This window comes from Phoxinus phoxinus (assembly GCF_949152265.1).
Source record: "Phoxinus phoxinus genome assembly, chromosome: 8".
Taxonomy (NCBI): domain Eukaryota; kingdom Metazoa; phylum Chordata; class Actinopteri; order Cypriniformes; family Leuciscidae; genus Phoxinus; species Phoxinus phoxinus.
The window spans coordinates 23,621,336-23,639,066 of NC_136883.1; the positions used below are offsets into that span (position 1 = coordinate 23,621,336).

The following is a 17,731-nucleotide window of genomic DNA, read 5'->3' on the forward strand; positions in this document are numbered from 1 at the left end:
TGCATGTATGTATAGCCTATATATACTGTATATATACACGCAAACTGTGTTTTTCAAAGAGTATACTTAAGGCAGCTTTTCCGATCACTCCTGCACACCTGCTTGCATGCCTTCAGAGGTAAAAGTAAGCTTTAACTCCACTTAAAGAACAAAGGAAGGTGCAAATGCCGGGAGCACCATGGATCTCAGTCGAGATCTGCTCTCAGTGCCATATGCACATCAATCCCAGAGTCCACCGGGGACAGCTCCCTTCACCTGCTCAGATGAAGCAGCCACACATGCAGGACACACCTGAATAACAAGGTCCAGACGTTCAGTCCTCAAACCCAGATCTCATTTGTGTGAATGTGAGTGTGTACTGTGTCCAGATGGGCTGGAGTCCGCAGCAGACATGCTAGTGCAGGTTGGGTTTGAACGAGCTAAAAATAGCATCGGAAGAACGTGAGACGCCTCCGCAAACGAAGCCTCCCATCTCCATCTCTGCCGTGATGGATGGTATCGTCGTGCCGAGCGAACGTGTGTGCCAGAAGAGGGGGCAAGATGCCTTTCAAAACCGCAGAGTGTTGCAGAGACAAACAGAGGGAATGTAGAAAGATGGAAATGACTAAATGTAGTGTTGACAACATAAGAAACGGAAGCTAAATGATCAAACAGAAAGTGCGAAAGAAAAGCACGGTACGCATGAACGTTGTGAGTTAAAAGCATATTCATGACCATGCATTATGGCTTTGAGCATGCTGTGGTGTTAAAAGTGCCTCCATCACCTCTATTTAAGTATAGGAAAAAAGGGGGGGTAAAGAATGAGAAAGCGAATGAAAGCGCACTCTTTATGCCGTTTACACAGCCTGCTGTGGCTGAGGTGAATGGCTAATCTCTTCTGCTGAGGTTCAAACAAAAGCCACTCTCAATTAATGGCCTTTATTAAGCAGCAGGGCAGCCACTGTGGGGATAATATGCTCAAAACTCAATGCTAATAATACTAAAGACACTAACCCAAAAATAATCATATCTAGAGCAGTGAGTCTAAGACGAGCATTAAATCAGACAGCTGCAGTCAGCCACCAGTATTACAGAGATCCTGCTGTCTCAGACCCATCAGATCTGTCTCAAGCTCGGGTGATGCCGTCTCGCCTCAATAACATCACATATCCTTCAGGAACATCAACACTGACTCCAAATACCTGGCATTAGTTTCCACAAGGTTTTGCTAATAATGCTGCCATTCCCTGGATATCTGTAATGCAATTAGGCAAAATTAATAAATGTCCATGGTTAAATACGTTAGGATTTTGATATTGCAGGTTTTGGTTTGGTTTAGAGAAGAAACAAAAACAAAAGAAACAAAAAGAAAAAGGAATTTTTTTTACTTTCTTTCCATTTAAAACAGTTTTTCTTCTCTGTTCAAGTAGTCAAGGTTGACTGGGCAGGAAAAATGTATATTAGCCAGTAATATCATAGCTTAAAATCCACCGCCCAATAACGTCCTATAAGATAAAAATCAAGCACCACCCTAGAGCTCCACAATTTTGGGGGAAATCTACAAATTCTCTGATAAAAAATTTAGACTGCAATTTAAAATGCATTTTGAAAAAACAAAAGCTCTAGGTTTGCTTTGCTATTTAATTAATTATAATGGTAACACTTTACTATAAGGTTCATTAGATAACATTAGTTAATGTATTAACTAACATGAACTAACCATGAGCAATACATTTGTTACTGTATTTGTTAATCTTTGTTAAAGGTACACTGTGTAGGAATTTCTCTTATCTAGCGGTAAAAAATTGTATTTTGCATTCAAACGAATAGTGCTCTCTAGCGCCTCGCTTTTTCAAATGCGTGTTGCAACTACGGTAGCCGTTATGTACCAAGAAGCTGTGACAACATGTCTTCCAATAGCACTTCGTCAAGTTTTGTTTCGGGTTGTAACTACTGAGACAAATCAGACACAATTATTTGTTATAGCTAACAAATAATATTTAAAACTCACTCTGGGATCTGTGGTCCCATCCCCCGACAAGGGCCAGAAGGTGTCTTTGGTTACCATGACTACGATCAGATAAGTTGGTTTTATTGCTGTTAAAAATGCGGTCAGAACCTCAGCCATAGGTCCTACACACATTAAAACTTTCCAGCATTAATTTATCGCTGAACTTATCTATAAATGAGCATGCATCCCAGAACATTTTTGTGAATTTAATACTTTTATTTTGTTGATGCTGTGTATTTTACAATAGCATCAGGTGACCATCACCAATACCATGTTTGGTCTCTATAAATTGGTACTTTGAAGATCGAAATTATGTGTACATGATATGTCGATCATATTAGTATTACAAGAATCTTTCTTAATTTCTTCATCAGAAACCAATCCAGCTGCTCATGCAAATGAGCATTAACTAACGTTAACCAGATTTTAATAAAGTATTAGTAAATGTTCAAATTAACATTAACAAAGATTAACAAATGCTGTATTCATTATTAGCATAAAGTGCAGTTCATTATTAGTTCATGCTAACTAATGTAGTTAACTAATGAACTTTATTCTAAAGTGTTACCATTATAATTATTATATAATTTTTTTTAAACAAAACAAGAAATATTACTAGAGTAATCTAATAATTTTATTTTAAAATACAACTGCAAAATAAGAACATCTTTACTTTGAGATGTTAAACCACCAAGCTTTTATTTGGCAGAAAATTTTGAGGAAAAGTTTGCTGCATGATGCATCCCCAAATGCACGTTACGAGCCACACTCACAGCAGATGCAGAGTAAAAGAACATGAAAACTCTGCAACATGCAGTGCATATAATTATTTGATTAAATGGCAGCTTTGACGATTTGATAGGATTGTAATTTCGGTTGTGATATCCATTAATCCTACACCGCCGTACATTATTTCCCACTGAAAACTCAGAAATACACAAGATAATGGCAGTTAAATGTGCTGTGAATGTTACTTCATGTTTTAAACACTCTTCAGACGTCTGTAGAGGAAGACCAGGTGGACTCGACTGTAAGGTGTGTATTACAGCTGTCACTAAGCTCTGCGTCCATACTGTGCCACGCATGCCATCTGTCAACAGAAGATCTGGGACCAGGAGACTGATTACCAGAGCATTATGAGTGTGTACAATGACAAAATCACTCGGGGCACTGTTAAAATTGTGAACATTTAATTGGTTTTAAAATCCAACATGGTAAGCCTTCATAAAATTCATCTCAAAACAGTATTTCGTGTGGCGTTTGGTTCTAGGCATCCGAGACGTCCACCAGAACACAACACAATAAAGATTAGATAATGATGCCTGTAAACATCTAAAAACTCTATAAAATTCAACAGACTGCTCACTTCTATGCTCAGGAGTGATGTGGCATAGTGGTTAAAAACAAAATGGTTCGTATTACTGTTCCGAGTTTTCTGCTTTATGTTTCAAAAAGACAAACATTTAAGATGTTATTTGATAAAAACTGCTCAAATTTTATTGAATGCTTGTCAAACATTTTAAATAAATAACAACTTCAGCTTCTCTTCTTCACACAAAGCTATTGTGTGGCTTCAGAAGATTATATAACAAGTTACTTTGATTACATACTACTCTCCACACACACAGACGATGAAGCCACCAAATATCTTTCAGCACATTCAGATGGTTCCCAAAAAGTGAGATCTGAAATTGGCTACTTTCTCAGGCAGCTTTTGGAAGTTGCAGTTAAAGCAGACATGAAATCAAGTTTTTGTTACTTTAATGGCAAACTGCATGTATTTGAGTAGCACATCTGAGCTGGGTAATCAACCTGAATGAACTAACTCATCCCAGACATCCCTGTGAATGGGACAGACAGCCAATATGAAACCAATAAAGGGAGAGTTCACCCGAAATGAAAATTCTGTCATCATTTACTCAGCCTCATGTCATCCCAAACATGTATGAATTTCTTTCCCCTGTGGAACACAAAAGGAACAATATTGCAGAACGTCAAGAGTGCTCTTTTTCATAATGGGGGTTGTCAAGCTATAAAATGACATAATAATATAAAAGCATTATAAAAGTAGTGCACTATATTCCAAGAAACAATGAAACAATATCTTTGTTCACTGCAAAACTGTCTTTTGTCTAGTTTTCCAGTACTAGTATCTTAAATCAGCATACTGTATTTACTTGAGAAGCAGAATTACAAGATATTAAGTCTTGTTTTTTGAAAAATGTATGAATATTAACTGAGCGTATGCTTAAAACAAGAAACATATTTACCAATTGGTTCAGAAAAAGAAAATTTGTAACACTTTACAATAATGTATAAACTAACATGAAGTTAGTTCACAGTGCATTAACTCATGTTAAAAAAAAAACTTTTTATTTTAATAATCATGGATAAGTAAATGTTGAAACTAACATTAACAAAGATTAATAAATGCAGTAGAAGTGCAGTTCATTATTATAATGTTAACTAATGAAACCTTATAGTAAAGTTTTTACCAGAAAATAAATTCAAAGGGAAAGGGCAGATATTTTGTCTTGTTTTAACTCAACTTAATATTGACAAATTTTTCAGAAAACAAAACTTATGTCATTTTAGTTATGAAGTAAATGTATCTTGATTTAAGAATGATATTCCTACAGGAAAACAAGACAAAAATACAGAGTAAGAAAATCATTTTTGCAGTGTTTGAGGTACAGAACAAAATGTAAGTAATTATTTACTGAAAATCCTCTCAGTGTAGCTCTCAAATCACATTCAATTCAAATATGGCGTGTCAAGAAGTTTGACGTCAATGATGTCAAGCCTCATTGATGTCAAACCAAGCAAAACGAATCTTGACGCATGAGATTTGATAACTACTTTATAAAACTACTTAATAATGACTTAAATTTCACACACAACGTGGTCATATGGCTTTTGAAGACTTGAAATGTGGTGCATGGATGATTTGGACTACATTTATGTGGCTTTTTTGTCATTTTTTTGGAGCTAAACAGCCCCATTCCCCATTATAAAAAAAAGAACAGTCTAGATTTTATGCAATATGTCTTCTTTTGTATTCCACAGAAGAAAGAAAGTCATAAGGGGTCAGAATAACATAAGGGTGAGAAAATGATTACAGAATCTTCATTTTTGAGGGAACTAGCCTATTCCTTAAAGCAAAACCAATATTTGAGAAAGGAAAAGTTGAATATGAACATTATTTCTCTTTGAAAAAAATATTTGAATTTCACACATGAGATACGAGCATGTTACTAGTTTCCTTAGTCATCCTATTACCAAAGATGAAGAGTGAACACACCCACACGCATACAGCAAAACTTCCGTCTGTAATCTAGTGTAAAGCGTAACATTTCTCTCCCAGCAGTGAGATCCCTGTAGTCTTCTCTGTGTGTAAGTATTTCACAGGTGTCCCTCTGCGATTAACGTCAGGGAATAGGGCTTTTGTCACACTTTGAAATCTTTAACCGAAACCCTCCAGAGATATGCGCTCTTCTCTCACGTCTTGATCTCTTTTTATTACAACACACAGTCTTATGGAAGTCACCCTGCAGTGAACATAGCCAACAATGGTCGCAAGTGAAACCGTACGCAGATGGAAAAGTAATGCAAGTTGAGGGATCGGCAAAAAGAGTGACCCAACCCCTAAAGCAACCAAACTTACACAATATACATGGCAGATACAGTTCCTCAGGTCCAAACCTTTCAGAAACTATTCAAACCAATTCGGACCACATACAATTTCCAACTTGACTTCTATTTTATTTCAGAAAGGACTGAAATTATTATGTCTAGCTATATAATGGAAGATTGTGAGAAAAAGTATGCAATTATTTTTAAAACGCAAAAAACAATATATATATATATTTGATATGCAGTTAATCTTTCCTTCTAAATAATAATAAAATACCCTCACCCCCCCCCCCCCCCCCCCCAAAAAAACCCTAACCATAATACAAAAAAAAAAAAAAAATACATAAGCAAATATTTTATAGCTAAATACCGGTAAATAAGTACATACATAAAAACTCTGACCTTTCACCACTGCATCACACAAGCAAGCAAATAAATAAAAACTGAGCTTTCACCACTCCCGAGCCCCTAAAGGGACATGGTGATGAAAAAAAAAAACATGAGATGGGAGGAAATAATACATTTCGATGCTTTTCCGTTCTCTTGCTAAAGTTTTGCGTTAAGTTTGCGTTTGCTCGCAAAACCTTTGCGTTCCCTTACAAAACTTTTGAATTCTTTGAGTGAAATTTTTTTTGGGGGGAGCTCAAAACTTTTGAGAGAGAATGTTTTGACATATGTATTGACATATAATTTTCTCTCCAATCTAGAATTGTCAAAAAGTACCAACTTCGGTACCAAGTCGGTACTGAAATTTTAAAAATGTGACGCTTTGAGCGCTGTTGAGCGGAATCGTAAACACCTCTGATTGGCCATTGTACTCACGCGCTCATCGGATATGTCTGTGATTGGCTACAATGATCAGCGCTTCAAAAATATGTTGTAAAAAATATACATCAATCTTCACCGATACACAGATACAGACGGGAGTGTTCGAAAGCAGGCAGTGGACCGGTCCGCTAATAGACGCCTGATTGTGCTTACAAACACTCGCGCTTTCAAAACACTTTAAAACACTTCCGTGTGCTCTCAAACACTGCATTGATCATTGTAGCCAATCACAGACATATCTGATGCTCAACAGCGCTCAAAGCGTCACAATTGTAAAATTCCAGTAACGGCTTGGTACCAAAGTCGGTACTTTTGACAACACTAATCCAATCTCATATTTTTTTCCATCACCACGTCCATTTGGGGGCTCCGTACACCACAACATGCCAATCAACTGATATCTTTAGAACTTGACTGTTGAAAATCCACTTGGTTGTACATGCATAGTCATACACCTATCCACATGAGGTCCTACTGCTCACAATGTCATGACGTTGAAGGCTTATAAAAGCAGTGTGGAGACCATTGTTGTAAAAATGAAAGCCTCAAAGACTGGCTGTCCATCCAAAAAGAGCAATAAGGACCCTGGCCATTCATGTTTACTAAACCTGTGCCAGCATCTAAATTTGCCAACTGGCACTTACAGGACTTCAAAAAGACTGAAGAAAAGGTTTCTCAGATGTCTTTGGCTTGAATTCCAAGCACCATTTCTGATGAAAACTTACTTGGCAAATACGATGAAGTCAATCAGATTCATGTATCAGGAAGTTTTTTTTTTATGGGCTAGAGATTAGCGAGATTTGATCATTTGAAGGAGCTAATTGAATGGAACAAAACAAAACACAAAGATGTCAGCAATGGAAGAAACTCACCAGTCTTAGACAATGAGCCATACTTGTTGTAAGGAGAGGTTCTTGGACATCTCTAATTGGTACAGAGAAAGCCAAGATTTAATCCCCACAGAAAAATGTGTTCAGAGACCTTGAGATTGCAGTTCACAGATGATCCACAAAGCATCTTTATGGGCGAGACAGTAAAAACTGACCAAATTCAGTTCTGCAAATCTGGTAGACTTACAGCCTACTAAAGTCTCACAGCTGTAATCCCTGCCAAAGGCAGCTCTGCAAAATAGTGAATGAAGAACCTGAATTTAGATGTCAATGGAGGATTCCAAAAAGTGTACTTTTCAGTTTTAATCGGAAGGCAAAAGAAGTTTAAATTAATTTTGAAATATCTCAGTGAAAAACTTTATGTGGTGAATAATTTCTAGGTGCTCTGGGATATTTTATATTTTATCACAACTCAGGAAAAAAAATCTATTTAATATATATTTATTTCTCCTAAACGGCATTGAGATAAACTGGAGAGCAAATGGAGACTTTGGATTTTTCTCTATCGGGAAAAACTTTCCATTAATCTCCTTGGGAGATCTCAAACAATGTTTCAAACCAGGCTAACATTTGTCAAGAAAGACAACAAAGAACAAAGAAAATTGCACAATCAAACACCAGGAATCTTGCAAGAGGACCATAATAATTGTGGGTCCTTGAAATCAAAAAGTTTGAAAACCCCTTATAGCGGCAGCCAGTAACCGCTAAGAGTCTGAGTAGAGGGAGTAAAAGATGACGCGTTTCCACTGCAAGTCCAGGTGGTTTATTGTAACATTGAAATGAACAGAAACATGATGAATGATGACAGTTAAGTAAGCAAAAAGCAATGAAATGAAATAAAACTAAATTAAATGAAAACGGTCAACAGAAAGTGAGTGTCCCAGCTACTCACCCCCTTCCTACATGCTAACCACACGTAACTCACAGGTAATATGATGTAAGTGATGTAACAAACTGAAAGTCAGAATTTCAAAATAAAAGACATCAACCAAAACCTGGCAGCTACACCCCTGATCTAACAAAACACCAAAGACCCCTTCCACCTCAAAAATACATATGCGAGACATTAGTGATATTTCGTTAGTTGGATGTTGGCATATGAGAATAACGGTTGCAATCTGATATTGTTTATTTGAATTATAATGCTCCTAAAGATAGTATCAGGAATTATTGGGTGCGAGTTAGCATTTGAAAGGCGTGTGACAGTGGGATGTGCCAGTGAAAATCTGGCATTTAACAGATTCTTTCTGCTCTCATTCACCTCTCCTTATTAACATAGAGTCTTGGGCCCTGCTAAAGGACAGTGCTCGTTAACACTATGGATCTCTGCTTTTAATGAGGCTCCGACACATTACCACACACATACATTCAACCAGAAGTCCATACTAATGCATGCATGGTCACAAATGCACACTCATACAGTGCTCAGAGTGAGGATGAAAGATTCAAGGAGAAACACATTTCTGACAGGCAGAATGAGCCATTGATCTATATGCTCACTCATTCTGCTGCAGTTACTCACTTCATTGGCGTCAAATGTGCTGAAGGAACCTAACTAAACAGGCTGAGAACCATGCAGCAAACCTTCTTATAACCAACCAACACAATATTCAATCAAAATGGGGTTTTCAACTATTTAAACCTTAACTTAATAACTTAAACATTTACATTTGGTAATCCCCAATCTTCAATAGCTGGTTATATTCTTATAATCCAACGTCAGCATCTCAGTTCAAACGATTAAGACTGGAACCTGAACAAACCAGCAAGGATCACCCCTTAGCCCAACAGAAATAAACCCACCCACTCGGAGCTACTAATGACTAACAAGTTGCTGTTTGTCACTAGTGGGTGTTCCTACTCAACGGTCAAATTCATCTGTGTCAGTCAGTGGATCACGTGAACTTCATTGTTTGCACATTTGCTCATCGTATCGCCAATGGCCAAACGCTACATTACCACTTGCTAAAGGAAACCGCTTGACACTGCCCAAACCACCACAGATACGCCACGTTTGGTTGCCTTCAGCATGGTGTGTGAATGCTTTCAGTGCACAGTCAATAAAATCATTGTGCATACACAGTTTAGGCATTTGGACATATGTTTTGCATTTTTCCAACAGTAATTATGCATAAGTAAAGTGACAATTTGGTTAACCAACCATATCCAAACTAAAATGAAAGTTGCCAGCTAAAATCTGAATTAAATTCAAATGTGATTTAAGGAGTAAACCAACCAGAAACTACAACACCATCGACTTTGAAATGCTTCTAACAGATGTCACTGCCAACACCTCACAACGATTGGCTGACAGCTGCCTCTTATTTGCATAAAGTTATAAAGCATTTCTCATCTTTTGATGCCCTCACCTCATGCTCTGCACTGCTGTCAATCGCACAATCCCTCATGCGAGCCTGTTGCTCAGTTTTAAAGGGTCAAGGTTTAGCATGAACCTGTTAGCACCTGCTAGTAATGTAGATGCAGTAACTCCACAGATGGTCCTTTTGACGTCCATTCAAAATAAGGTGTGTATTCTGACGAAATACAGATTTTTTAGAAGCAACATACACTACCAGTCAAAAGTTTTGAAATTAATACATTTTAAGCAAATGTGACAGAAAAGACATTTATAATGTCACAAAAGATACATGTTTTAAAAAATGGTGTTCTTTTGAACTTCCTATCCATCAAAGGACAGAAATGGTAATAAAATATTGAGCACCACAGCTGTTTTCAATGTTGATTATAGCAAATCAGCATATTATAATGATTTCCAAAGGATTATGTGACACTGAAGATTGGTGTAATGATGCTGAAAATTCAACTTTGCCATCACAAGAATATATTTATTTTTAAATATATGAAAATAGAAAGCCATTATTTTAAATTGAAATAATATTTTATAATATTACTGAATTTTTGATCAAATAATTGAAGCCTCTGAAAGACTTCATAAACATAAGAAAAACTGTACAGACCTCAAACTTTTACACAGTAGTGTATTTAACGTACATATTGCATTGGGAATGTTAACGGATAACTGTCGCATCTTACTATAATCCTTCTCAGCTCAACACAGTGATGTCCAGTAATGTCCAGTAAACTGCCAGCTCTCACTGAAAATGAATGATATCTGGTTGCTGCAAATGACTGTTTAACCACCCTTAACACGTCACAACTAACCTAAAATTTAAAAGAAAAAATTAAAGCCATGCTTAATCGCAATTAAAGTTCATGCGTCCCTCTAAATCCTGGCTGCAGCGTGTCCAATACTGAAAAAAAAAATTTAATTAAAAATGCCACCTGCAACCGTAACACCTGTATCTGACCAATAGAAACAGGTGAGTAACAGCACTTCAACACAGCACTCTCATATCCGTCAGCACCATATGTCGATCGAGAGGGCCCTGGGGACACGGTACAATACGCTGCAACCGAACTGACAAGTCTGACAGCCTTGCGACAGGGGGAAAAAGTCCATGTGAATTACAGTAAAGCTACAATAACCCACCCAGTCACTGTACTACCTTCTTTCTCTCTCTCTCTCTCTCTCTCTCTCAAAGTGGCCAGTTTTCAAAGTCCGCTGCAGACACACTAATGAAAACGGGTTACATTCAAGAGCAAAAAGCATAAGAGGAAGATGAAAAGGTAAAAAAGAAAGAGAACAATCATGTGCACGCTGAAAAAGAACAGGACAGGCAACAAAAAAAAAAAAACGAGAGAGAGTTTGGAGCACTGACAGAACTCACCGTTTGCTGCAGGTCAGGGATGCCTATGCGGACGACCAGTGTGTTGCCCTGCGGTTCCTCCATGGGGCCGGCGTGCGGAGAGCGGGAGCTGTCCCCCCGGCTGGTGCTGGGAAGAGGCTGCGCAGGGCGAGAGTAGATGAGGAGAGGGAGAGAGAGAGGCAGCGAGAGAGGGAGAGAGAGGGGGAGGGCAGAGGGGGGCTCAGACGGGAGTTCAGGCTGCTGCTGTGGACGATCTCTGGGCTGGGAAGGCTCATGTTTGCCCGAGCCCGCACTCACAGGCATGCTCTGTGTGTGTGGAGCTCCGACTGCATAGTGCCTCGCTCACGCATACGCGTGCGTGCGCGCGCACACACACACACACACACACACACGGGGAGCTGCTGGCAAGCACAGGGAGAGAGAGAGAGAGTGAAAGCGGGGAGGGGAGATGCGAGAGAGAGAGAGAGAGAGAGAGAGAGAGAGAGAGAGAGAGAGAGAGAGAGAGAGAGAGAGAGAGAGGGTTAGATGTGTGCTGTGATTAAGCATTTTAAGCAGGAAACCTGTAGGCTATAATGCCGGGTTAACACATTTCTGAATGTACAATAAAACAGATTACAACAGTATCATTAAATAATGCAAAATATCGGATTAGCTCACAAGACAATTCAAATAATCTGCTATTGATGATCCCTTACTGTAACTGCTCTTTGGAATTCTTCATTCAATTCTGGAATTTATATTAGATTATATTGTTGACCCAGGTAACTACACTAGATTCATGTCTCTCGTTACACTCGGCACTACTACAAAATTAAACTCCAATCACATGATCCTTTAGAAATCATTATAATATCCTGAGTAGAATGTGATTATTATGCTGATTAGAATTCACATGACTAGCAATGTTGAAAACGTGCTGCTTAATATTTTTGTGCTTTTTTTTCAGGATTCTTCCAATAGAAAGTTTTCTTGTAACATTATAAATACCTTTACTGTCACTTTTTGATCCATTGGATGTGTCCTTGCTGAATAAAAGTATAAATTTCTTTGAAAAAAAAAAACAATTTCTGACCCCAAACTTTTATTATATATAAACATATAATTATTGAATGAAAAGAAGGAACAAATTTAAACCTGTGGGCTATACAATTATAAAAACATAATTAAATAAGGCAAAACGATCAGATCAGAAACACACAATCTTAATGCAGGGCTCTGAGGAATACTTGATTCTGATTGGTCCTGAGGTATTTTGTATCGTGACACTAAACTCTACAGGCTAATTGAACATTGGCCCAGGCATCTAATTTCCTACATGGCTGTGCTAGTTTCATATACTGCCTGAATCACTCCACACTCTTTCTTCTCACATAATAATAAAACAAACTCCTAATCATTATTTAATGTCCAAACATTTTTGTCATTTGGATAAAAGGATAATGTACTTTCTCCCCCAAATAAGTATTGCAAAATAAACCCATTCAAGGTTTACATATTTGATAACTGACAGAATTAAAGTGTAAAATTAAAAGAGATTTTAGAGCGGGAATGGGAAACCTGTGTGGGCTTTGCAGTTTAACACACAATCAGACAGATTAAATGACGATATCAGATATACAGAGAATTCTAACTATCTAATAAATTTGATATGTGATAATTGGCAGAGCTACAGTGTAAGAACTGAAGCAGATGAGAGAGAGAGAGAGAGAGAGAGAGAGAGAGAGAGAGAGAGAGAGAGAGAGAGAGAGAGAGAGAGAGAGAGAGAGAGAGAGAGAGAGAGAGAGAGACTGTTGAACTGCTACGATATTGATTTCAAGCAAATATTGCCTTCACAGTCCACAGCAAAGCATCAACTACCAACACATCTGACATAGTTTGGTGTGTTCACACATCGGCGAGTGTCATCTCATGATGTCAGTGTGTGCACGTGTGTGTTAATCAACATTTTATCAGGTTGACTGAATCCTATGCAGCATGACTAGAGCAGTGCTGCAGGATAACATCACAAAACACCAATAAATGCTTCAAATGCCTACAGTCTGCTGCCTGAGTTCAAGTCAGTTTTCCATGCACACTTGGGGGCTTGCATGTTGTTTAGGCTTATAATTAATATATAATAAAAAGAGTGAATCCATGCAGTCCAGTTCAACAAAGTGCCAAATGCACTGAAACAGCACTATACCTACACGTAGCCTATATGCAACTGCAAGATCATTCATGCAAATACATGGCACTATCAGCTGGCGTCATGTACTCTTAGTGAACTCCCCCCTCAGCAAGCAAGAAAGAAACAAATAAAGCAAGAAAGCCTGACATGTAATCAGCACAGAGTAAAAGAGTTATGGATTCACCACAGGAATCCCCTCCCGCCCATCATTGTGATGTCACAGTGCTAGAGCACCCGCTATTGGCTTCATCTGTGCCACTGACTCCTGCTCTCTTTTGATCACATGCCCCCGTCTTTATCTCTGATGGCCAAAATCTGATTGACCTCATGTCATTGTTCCACTTTATTATGCAGTTCATCTCAATCTTGTCCGCTCCTATGACAGGCTTTCACTCAGTCTCTTTCTCATTCCTATGTTATCCTGTTCCTCTCTCTCTCTCTCTCTCTCTCTCTTTCAATTTGTCTTGTTTGGCAGCATAATTGCATGTCTAAGTCTTTCTTGCGTTAACACTCATGGTCATATTATTTTCTAAACTGTCATTTTCCAGTGTGAACACACACAGAGCTGGGCTTTATGTTGTGCCGCCTCTGTGGGAGGTTAAATCAAAAGACAGGCAGATGATGTAAAAACCGATGAAAGCTTTATAGTGTGCCACTAACACATAAATTCTTCTGCTTGAAACTCTAGTGGACTTTAAAGATTTTAGGATCATCTATATGTTAGTGCAATTTATAAAAAGGCAGCGATGCATTTCCATGTATTTTAAATACGTGATATTATAAAGACAATATGTGGTTTGCAATATAAAATGAAATTGTCATTGCCCTAAAACCAAACAAATGATTAAAATATTACCTAAAAATGTACTACCCAATCTAAAGGTGACAGAGGAAAACAAAACAAAAACAAAGCATGCTGCAAGAAAGGAGAGATGAACGATTAGGAAACAATTAGGACATTTTTCATGACTGTCTTAACAAAAGGTTTTGTTTTTTTTAAAGGAAATGACCCACCGAAACATCCTGTTTCAAAAGAAAATAAACACACATAAGAAGAAAACTACACATTAAGTAGTAATTCGTTGCATTTATATAGCGCTTTTTCTGGTCCTCAAAGTGCTTCACATATGGGGGAATCTCCTCAACCACCACCAATGCGCAGCATCCACATGTATGATGCGACGGCAGCCATATTGCGCCAGAACGCCCACCACACACCAGCTTACTGGTGGAGGGGCAAATTTGGCCAGGATGCCGGGGCCACTCTAAGACAAAGCATTGCCACCCCACAATTACCACAGTATAAAATAAAAATGTAGGCAGTGTTTCCTGTACCGCTTTTCAACAGTGGAGCTTCAATTTAAGCATACCGCAAAATAATTGGAAGGATACACGTCTTTCTATAAATTGTCCAAGCCCTTTGCATACTCATGCAGCGCGCCCAGTGTAGTCAGCTTCATTTTGCCATCTGACCAATAAAATACAATGAAATCAATATCATAGAAACTTAGGTAAGAATCTTATGCCAAAATCTTGTTTAAAGGATAATTCCGGTATTTAACACCTTGAGTCTATATTGTAGTTTGTTTTGGATGAACAAGAGTGGTGGACAACATTTTTTTGACAATGGTTCCTCTCTCGAGTTTTTGACTATAAAAGAATTGGCCATGGACCCATTTAACATTGGAGTCAATGGGCATGTCCGAAAATGTCATTAAAACAGCCAATAATGTTCGTTTACAAAACTGTTAAACTCACCGAGTGGTTAGTGGTGTTCGTTGATGATTATAAACAATATATCGTCGCAATATATGATTCCAATCCATTTATTTTGCTATAGTGGAACTATTTTTTCAGACACTTCACAACCGTGTAACTTCCGCTCAATGACGAATAAAACACGACAGAAACTGTATTTCGCAACACTTTTTGTTTCTGGAACATCAACTAACATCACTAATCACTAGGTGATTTGCACAGTTTTGTAAACGAACATTATTGGCTGTTTTAATGACATTTTCGGACATGCCCATTGACTCCAATGTTAAATGGGTCCATGGCCAATTCTTATATAGTCAAAAACTCGAGAGAGGAACCATTGTCAAAAAAATGTTGTCCACCACTCTTGTTCATCCAAAACAAACTACAATATAGACTCAAGGTGTTAAATACCAGAATTATCCTTTAACATTTTTTAATAGTTTGAAGTTAAAGTGCCAGGAATTTACAAGATTAAAGGGTAGTCAGAAATTTACTGTGAAATTAATACATGCTGGCCTGGGTCATTTTCTTCCGAATTACTGTGAATTACTGCTCTTGTTTTGCTGTGAAATCACATGATAGTTGTCTTTAACCATGCCACTATATTGTTTACCAGTGTAATTGTTTTGAAATCGTCATAATGGTGATTAGTGTTCCACGCTTGGGATCTTGGACCTTGTATATTCATATTCAAATTTGTGATCTAGCCAAGTCAGAAGTGAGACAAATGAAAACATTTAAAACGATGAGAAGCTAGAATATAAAATAAGCTATTTGGCAGATTAGTTAGTTAGTCAAACTATCCTTTAGCGTTATTTCAGTATGAAGATTTACCAAAATTTTATTTCAATTCATAACTGTTTGTATAGATGAATCTTTAACAATAGGGAAGCAGCTGCTGAGATACATCTTTGAAAGATGTGACATCATCTTACAACACAAGAATTAATTTTTTTCAAAACTACAATGGTGACACTCAACAAATAATAATAATAAAAATATAAATACTCAACATTACAGAATAAACCAACACAAACTGCTAGAAGTGAACCAAATAAGTTTAGCACCACAGATAAAAACCAACAAGTATATAAAAAAAAAACTCTACAGCAAAATCTAATCATGCTGCATTGCATGCTGGGTACCTTCATAGTACACTGTTAAAAAAAAAGTTGCTGCCTTACATTTTTAAGTACAATCAACTTGATTTGAAGTCATTTCAACTTAAATTATATTAAACTGACTTAAAAAAATTAGTTGAATCTTGTATAAAAAGTTGAAAATTGCTAAACTTATTTTGATGAGTTAATAAAGCAATGTAAAAACATGTCAACTGATTGATCATATATTTTTTTTACAGTGTGCATACAGTATGCACTGTAGAAATATAGTATGATACAGTAATCATTGTTTATCAAAAATTTGTTTACATTAATTTTTGTTTTATGATACTGTAAACTCGCAATAAAGCCAAGCCTTTTTTTTCTTTCTTTTTTTTACAGTACAATTGTAAAAACTTGACTAAAATTGTACGTAAAGTACTGTCGATTTTACAATCATTTTCAGAGAGTGCAGTTAGATACAAGAGAAGTCCTAATGTGGAATTACTGTGAAAACCTGATATACTGCGAAAACCTGATATACTGCAATGTCACACTAAAATATTTAAGTGTAAAAATTCAAGCTTAGAGACATTTAGGATACGTTGATGTTTTTGGTATACAGTGTCTTGATTTGGTGCCCTGTATACTGACTTTTTAAAAAACGATTATTCTTTTTAAACAGTATAGACGATTACTCTGTGGCAATACAACCGTTTCACATATTCATGAACACAAATGTGTATGTCAGGCCATAAATCCACAAAAACTATGCATGAGCGCTTGCCTTGGTGTTGCCAGCCCTCATGTCTTCACGCCACCCCTTTGCCACCCTATAAATTATTTTCTAGATCCGCCCCGTCAAGGAAAGGCAGTAAGTTGCTTAATTCACTGCTGCAATCAGCTTTAATCTGAAAATCAGTCAATGTTACATGCACACACACAATATGAGAGCAGTATGTCAAGATGATTAAACACGCTGCATGCAGTGCCTTGTGCGTATACATGAACTAACCAAGAGCAACATGCATAATGTAGCTTTCACTGCTCATACTGTATAAATGATGACACAAATAATGGAATAGCACATTTAAAACCGTATATAATCCTTAGCTTATGTTATGGAAGCCTGGTAAGTCTGATTCTGTTTCAGGTCATTTCCCAACACCATTCCCGCTTTCTTCCCCAGTCGTTTACTCTCTCATTAAAGAAAGTCTTCATCAATAATGGCTAAAAATAACATCTGCAGTATGACTTTGTGTAGACATTTCTCAGTGACTGGCAAGAGCTCAAAGACAGATTTAGCAGAACAACAGGCCCGCGCACATAAACAAGCCTGGCATGTGATGCTAATATCAGCAGAACTCAGCTTCACTATTTCAAATAAATAGTCTTTAGTCTATAAAAGACAGATAAAACGAACAACTTTCTGAGGAAACAGCAACAAACACCAAAAAGCCTCACTGATACCATGAGTGAGACTCAAAGTTTCTGAGGAAGTTGAGGCAAATCCGTCTGTGATCAGCCGGGCTTGTGCGAGCAGATGAAAGGGTCTCACACATTCTGTGAGTCTGTGAGCATGTGCACCGCTTCCAGATGGAGAATGAGACACATCAGCGGTGAACCCCAGTCAC

The 17,731-nt window shown here is 37.5% G+C and overlaps 1 protein-coding gene across 3 annotated transcripts in view; it reads right to left on the reverse strand.

The window, feature by feature from the left end:
- The window catches only part of shank3a (SH3 and multiple ankyrin repeat domains 3a), a 363,988-nt gene that overhangs the window by 215,124 nt on the left and 131,133 nt on the right, over nt 1-17,731 (reverse strand). For 2 of the 3 annotated variants that reach the window (XM_079620540.1, XM_079620539.1), the window contains exon 2: nt 11,091-11,470. In XM_079620540.1, coding sequence (XP_079476666.1) covers nt 11,091-11,372 — 282 coding nt within the window. In that variant the 5' untranslated portion in view covers nt 11,373-11,470. The remainder of the gene's footprint in view (nt 1-11,090; nt 11,471-17,731) is intronic. The other variant, XM_079620538.1, reaches the window with a different exon arrangement.